The 7,188-nt window shown below is 32.1% G+C and overlaps 1 protein-coding gene across 1 annotated transcript; it reads left to right on the forward strand.

The window, feature by feature from the left end:
• Positions 1 to 4,270: 4,270 nt before the first annotated feature.
• On the forward strand, positions 4,271 to 6,792 carry LOC131064775 (caffeic acid 3-O-methyltransferase). Its single transcript, XM_057999041.2, has 3 exons — positions 4,271 to 5,076; positions 5,303 to 5,367; positions 6,321 to 6,792. Exons 1-3 carry the CDS (start codon positions 4,362 to 4,364, stop codon positions 6,618 to 6,620), a joined length of 1,080 nt encoding a protein of 359 aa, XP_057855024.2. The 5' UTR covers positions 4,271 to 4,361; the 3' UTR covers positions 6,621 to 6,792.
• Positions 6,793 to 7,188: the final 396 nt, after the last annotated feature.

Here is a 7,188-nt window from a genome sequence, read left to right on the forward strand (position 1 = left end):
ATTGAATCCTCTTGCTCAATACAACATTCAGTCAGATAGATAGACGCTTGGTAGCACGGGCTCCCCCTTGCAATGCACTCACTTCTCAGGCATACCAAGCTTCGAGTTCAAGGGGCATCACTTCCCAATAACTTACTATCTCTAATTGGGGAGTACATGAGAGGTGTCTTTGGCATGCACATATCACAATGCCTGAGCCAACAGATAGAAGGTTTTTGGTATCTACAAACAAAGGGTTCTAGTTAGGGCATCTGTTCAGGTGGACATAGATCCGAAGAATTTAATCGTCGCTATGTCATTCCAACACTTGTTGTCTACAAATTTTGTTGCATCCACGGTTATTTATATTGGTTCAAAAGAGGTTTGTCTTCAACCCCGTCACCACTTAGGGTCATTCCCTATCACCAATGCCTATCGAGGTACCAAGCAAATCAGGGGGCAAACCCACTATCTAAAGGTTAAAACATGCAATAAAATGAAAAACAAAGATGGCATACATGGTGTTCATTTATCCCTTAGAAAACGAAGTGTGAAACTAAGCAGAAATCATAAACTCTCAATTTTGATGAAAATATTTGACCGCGTCCTGCACCAAATGAATTAGTAGTTTGCCCTTTAAACTTTGACTTGCATTTGCCATAGAACTGCCAACAATGTTAGAGACTCAAGAACTATAAATGACCATCAAAATTAGTCAATCAAAATTATGATTTTTTGACCTCTTAGATTAATCTGTGTGAAACTTGTCCAATTTACCACCCTAGATTAATTAATTAGCAAGTTGAAAATATCAAGAAGATTTTAATAATTAAATTTTTTTCAATATCTTCATTCGAAAAGATAAATAGAAGAATTAAAAATAAATAAAATATCCTATCACAAAAAGTAGATGCATACCTCATTTTTGAATTTAAAATTTAAGATTAATAAAATATTGCCAAAAAGATTGATTTTTGAAAATCAAGGAAAGACATTAGTTTCCAAATTCGAAAATTAGGAGGATTTATGAGAAGATTTAATAATTAAAAATTATTAAATATCTCCACATAAGAGGATAAAATGGAAGAATAAAAAATTAAGAAAAGAAGGAAATAAAGATGAATTAATAAATATAATTTATTAATTATCTTTATTTTGGAGGAAGATAAATATGATAAATTAATAAAAATGATTTATTAATTTATTGCTCATATTTATGAATTAGTTAATTAAATAAAATGAATTTATTTAATTAATGGACAAAGGGGGCAAAGAAATAAATTATTAAATTTATTTATTTAGGACTTAGAAGAATTGTTAGTAAAAGGGAGTTTAATTAATTAATTAAACCTAAGCGGCACTATGCACATGATATGTTAAAAACAGGAGACATAGGTGTTGACCATTTTTAGTGTCTCCAGATTCTATGGTTATCTTCATGTTGATTTATGTATTCATGTAAATAGTCAATGATGCATTGATGTATGAAGGTAGTAATGTTGCCTTAATGAATGTTAATGATAACATGAAAGTCATGAAAAAAATTTATCTCCTTTTCGTTAGTAGATTTTGGTTTATTTCTCTCTTCATTTTTCTTCACATATATCTCTATCTCCCCCTCTTTTGCTTCTTGTATATGTTTATCTCTCTCTCTCTCTCTCTCTCTCTCTCTCTATATATATATATATATATATATATATATATATATATATATATATATATATATATATTTTGTTATATCTACCTCTCCCTCTTCCTTTATATATATCTCTCTCTTTTTCTCTATATCTCTCTCTTCCTCTCCATATGTACCTCTCTATCTCTCTATTTTTATCTCTCCCTCTACCTTTATTTCTCTCCCTCTTCCTCTCTCCCTCTATCTTCATCTCTACCTATAAGTTCCTCATCCCCTCTATATATAGACATCTCCCCCTCTATCCATCCATCTATCTTTGTCTTTATCCATCTCCTTCTTCTTAGACTTTTATATTTATTTATTTGCCCATCATTCTCTATTTCTCCATATTTCTTCTTCCATATTTGGACCTCTATCTCTGTTTCATTACCTCTCCATCTCTCTCTACCCTCCCTCTCTCTTTGTCTCTCTCTGTCTCTCTTACCCCCCTTTCTCTCCCTCTTTATATCCCCCCTCTCTCTCCCTCCCTATCTCAAACATAACATGAGCTTGTTGGTAATAGAGCCTAACTATCTCTTTGATTTATAATCTTTTTTCTAATCATGTTTGGATCCTTCTAAGTGGACACATAGTTTATTTCAAGCTATTACTTCTCCATTGAGACCTTTATTACACAAACAACATCATTTGATAGATGGCCTACCAATTGACCTCATGTATTGCACAAATACCTGTAACTAATATAACAATTTTTTTCTCAAATAACCTTCCACACCTCTTCAACGTACCCATTGCACACTAAGGTGCCATTGCTAGTTATAATTTGTATTTGTGAGTAAATTATATGTTAGTTTTTGAAAATTATGAAATATCAATTTGAAACTATTTTATTTATTTAATAAAATTAGTGAGACATAAATTTTATGTGCTATTTAGTTTAATAATAGTTTTATGTGATATATCATAGTTAGTTGAATAATAGTAAATGTTGCTCTAGATGGATATGTGGTGTGTTAGTATTATGTCAAGTAGTGATGTTGAGAATACCCTACGGAATGAATATAATGTATGAGTTTGTATAGAGATATGTTGATGGTTAAACAGTTATTCCGCTTGCATAAAATGATTCTATGGTTATGTTCATGTTGATTTATGTATTCATGTAAATAGTCAATGATGAATTGATGTATGAAGGTAGTAATGTTGCATTAATGAATGTTAGTGATAACGTGAAAGTCATGAAAAAAAAATTATCTCCTTTTTTGTTAGTAGATTTTGATTTATTTCTCTCTTCATTTTTCTTCACATATATATCTGTCTCCCCCTCTTTCTCTTCTTGCATATGTTTATCACTCCCTCCATCTATCTATCTCTATCTCCCTCTCTCTCTCTCTCTCTCTCTCTCTCTCTCTCTCTCTCTCTCTCTCTCTCACCATCTATATATTTTGTTATATCTACCTCTCCCTCTTCCTTTATATATATCTCTCTCTTTCTCTATATCTCTCTCTTCCTCTCCATATCTACCTCTCTGTCTCTCTATTTTTAACTCTCCCTCTACCTTTCTATATCGATTTCTCTCCCTCTTCCTCTCTCCCTCTATCTTCATCTCTACCTATAACTTCCTCATCTCTATCTCTAGACATCTCTCCCTCTATACATCCATCTATCTTTGTCTCTCTCCATCTCCTTCTTAGACCTTTATATTTTTATATATTTTCTCATCATTCTCTATTTCTCCATATTTCTTCTTCCATCTTTGGACCTCTATCTTTGTCGCATTACCTCTCCATCTCTCTCTACCCTCCCTCTCTCTTTCTCTCTCTCTCTTCCTCCCTTTCTCTCTCTCTTTATATCCCCCCTCTCTCTCCCTCCCTCTCTCCCTATTGCAAACATAACATGAGCTTGTTGGTAATAGAGCCTAACTATCTCTTTGATTTATAATCTTTTTTCTAATCATGTTTGGATCCTTCTAAGTTGATACATAGTTGATTTCAAGCTATTACTTCTCCATTGAGACCTTTATTACACAAACAACATCATTTGATAGATGGCCTACCAATTGACCTCATGTATTGCACAAATACATGTAACTAATATAACAATTTTTTTCTCAAATAACCTTCCACACCTCTTCAACGTACCCATTGCACACTAAGGTGCCATTGCTAGTTATAATTTGTATTTGTGGGTAAATTATACGTTAGTTTTTGAAAATTAAGAAATATCAATTTGAAACTATTTTATTTATTTTATAAAATTAGTGAGACATAAATTTTATGCCCTGTTTAGTTTAAAAATATTGTGTTTCTTATCAAATATTAATATTTTGACATGCAAATGACTCTCAAATCTAAGATAAAAAATAAGAGTTTTTACTAACACATTCACATCGTTAAAGTCAACCTCTTCCTACCATTTTAAAATACCTTTCTATATTAACAAAATAATTATTAACAATATAAATATAAATATATAATAAAACTAAATTTTATCACCAAAAATAGTCTGCTAATAATAATATCCCTAAGCGGGCCAGCCTCTCCCCTAATCATTTATTATTAGAACCAATTTAGTGCTGTCTTATCCGTGAGGAAAGCAACCATATATTCTAAAGCTTTATTCGATGCCCACATTTTCTCGCATTATGCTTTTCTGTAGTGTTGTCGTCTTTCTATATAGGTAGATCTTATAAAAAGTAACAGAGACCCTGAGAATGTGCAACAAATTCTAAACTAGAATTGCGAAAATGGACTCCAATGATGAAACCATTATGAACGAGGAGGAATGGCTTTTGGGTAAGGAGCTTTGCAGCTTTTCCTGTCTTCCCATGGCCATGAAAGCTGCGATAGAGCTTGATGTTCTACAAATCATATCAACTGCAGGTTCTGGCCTTCAAATTTCCCCTACCCAGATTGTGGCCCAAATTCCAAACGTAACAAACCCAGATGCAGCAATTACTTTAGATAGGATTCTGAGAGTCCTAGCAAGTCATTCCCTCCTCAGCTGCTCTTTATCCATAGACCAGAATGGCAAGCCTGAGAGGCTCTATGGTCTCACTCCTCTCTGCAAATACCTTGTGCAGAACAAGGATGGCCTGTCCTTGGCACCACTGGCCCTGATGAACCAGGACAAGGTGTTCATGGACTCTTGGTATCATCTCAAGGATGCTGTTCTGGAAGGAAGCCAACCATTCATCAAAGCTCATGGGGTGAATGCATTTGAGTACCCTGCCAAGGACCAGAGATTCAATAGGATATTTAACAAGGCTATGGCTGACCATTCTGCCATGGTGATGGAGAGGATTCTGGATTCCTATCACGGCTTCAAGGATTTGGAGGAGCTTCTGGATGTGGGGGGTGGAGTTGGGTCTACTCTCAATCTTATAGTTTCCAAGCATCCCCATATTAAGGGAGTGAATTATGACTTGCCCCATGTTGTGAGAGATGCCCCTGATTATCCAGGTTAGTAAACACTCTTGATCAAGGGCATTTAGAACTGTTTAAATATTGGTTATTTTACTTTCTGATAATATTCAATCATTCTGATGAGGGATCATGGAGTATGTAAAAAATGTCACATGATTTGTATCAAAAACAGCTGGTCTAATATTCATATTCTACTTTGAGATTTGTATTTGAATGACTCTTAGAGAAGAAAATAATGTTTTTTGGATGAATATTTGTTAAGGGGTTACTCATGTTGGGGGAGACATGTTTGAGAGCGTCCCATCCAGCAGGGCTATTTTTATGAAGGTATGCTCCTTGAATAGCTCAGTAAGGTTTCTGTCATTCAAAATATCTTTGCATGTATTCTTCTGCTTCATGAAACATGGATGTTTTGTTTATCCATTTATGTTCATAAATCAATTAATATAGAAAACATATTTTTCATTGAATTGAATTTGAAAGTTTTTAGATTTAATTGTGTACATTTTTTCTATCAATGTTTCAAATCAGATTTTTCATTGTTATTTTATGAAAATATTTATGTAATTGTTCAATAGATTATTAGCCTAAATGCATTGAGGACTCCTCCATAGTTTGCAGCTTTCTTGTGAGAGCCATCATAATCCTAACATGAGTATTGAATAAATAAAGGTACATAAAGTAAGCATTGATTAACCATGAGGAATTTAATGTTCATATTTTATGTTTTTACAAATTCAACATTTACATTATTTTTTAGTTATAGATTGAAGCTTACCTAAAAAAGTTATCCTTAAAATTATATTTATTTTACATGATATAAATAATAATTCTTACATTGTAATTAATTGTTTCTTTGTTTTGGTCAAATTTATTGTTTATATGACATTTGAAGTTATATTTTTCATTATGAAGTTTACTAGTCTTCTTGAGAACCTTCTTACTTTATGAGTTGCAAATTTATTGAGAGCCTTTATAATTATACCATGTGTATTGAAAGGTAAATAAAGTAAGCATAGATTAACTTTGAATAATTTAATCTTTACATTTTTTTTTCGTAAATTCAACATTGACACTATTTTTCTAGTATACATTGAAGTTTATAATAAAGAAAGTTATCTTTAAAATTATATTTATTTTACATGATGTAAATAGTAATTCTTATATCACATTTAATTGTTTGTTTGTTTTGGTAAAATTTAGTTTCCATATGACATTTGAAGTTGTATTTGACTATTCATATTGAAGTTGACAATTGTTAATATTTGTTGTTTGGTTAGTGGATTTTGCATGATTGGAGTGATGACCAATGCATAAGGATTTTGAAAAATTGTCACAAGGCATTATTAGAGAAAGGGAAGGTGATTGTAGTGGACTGCATTTTACCAATGGTTGCAGAGACCTCTTCTTTTGCTAGGCAAGCATTTCATGTAGATCTTTTAATGTTAGCGTACAATCCAGGGGGTAAAGAGAGGACAAAGGAGGAATTCAAAGACCTTGCGAAAGCAGCAGGATTTGTAGGAGATATTAAACTTGTTTGTTGCGTCAATGGTTTATGGGTTATTGAGTTTTACAAGTGAGTTTGATGAATGATCATTTTGATAGCTCTTGGAAAGTAGTTTGTGTCTTCTATCATGAGGAACAAGTTGGTGGGTGTGTACTATGCACCCTTATTACCCTTGTAAAAAATATTTCATCCTTCAATGCTAGGAAGGATAAACACCCTACTTAGAGTTTTATTTTCTTTCTTCATATTGTGCTTTGTTTAGTTTTAATTTTATATGAGAAACACCTTTCATATTTTGGTCTCAATAGAGAGCCTATATAAATTTTAATATTTGAAATAATATTATATCAAATTACATTAATGAATTCAAATATGATTTGTTTAACAAATCCTCTATAGAAACAACCCCTACTTCCTTGAAGAGCTTCTTTGATATTGCATAAGCAAAATTCTTTAATGATTATAAGATTATTGTCTAGTCATTTAGTCCTTAGTTTCTCTATAATGATAGCTAATAAACCAAAAGGCTAGGCTATCAAATAAATATAAATAATTAAATAAATTACTTATGTAAAAAATAACAATTTACTTTTAATCTCAATTTTAAACTTAATTAAAATGCTTCAAATATTTAAATTTCC

The sequence above is a fragment of the Cryptomeria japonica genome, chromosome 11 (genome assembly GCF_030272615.1).
Source record: "Cryptomeria japonica chromosome 11, Sugi_1.0, whole genome shotgun sequence".
Classification (NCBI taxonomy): domain Eukaryota; kingdom Viridiplantae; phylum Streptophyta; class Pinopsida; order Cupressales; family Cupressaceae; genus Cryptomeria; species Cryptomeria japonica.

Coding starts and splice junctions, on each gene's coding strand:
- LOC131064775 (XM_057999041.2), top strand. CDS start 4,362: ATGGACTCCAATGATGAAACCATTATGAACGAGGAGGAATGGCTTTTG. Junction 5,077..5,302: donor AGATGCCCCTGATTATCCAG/GTTAGTAAACAC, acceptor ATATTTGTTAAG/GGGTTACTCATGTTGGGGGA. Junction 5,368..6,320: donor GCAGGGCTATTTTTATGAAG/GTATGCTCCTTG, acceptor TTGTTTGGTTAG/TGGATTTTGCATGATTGGAG.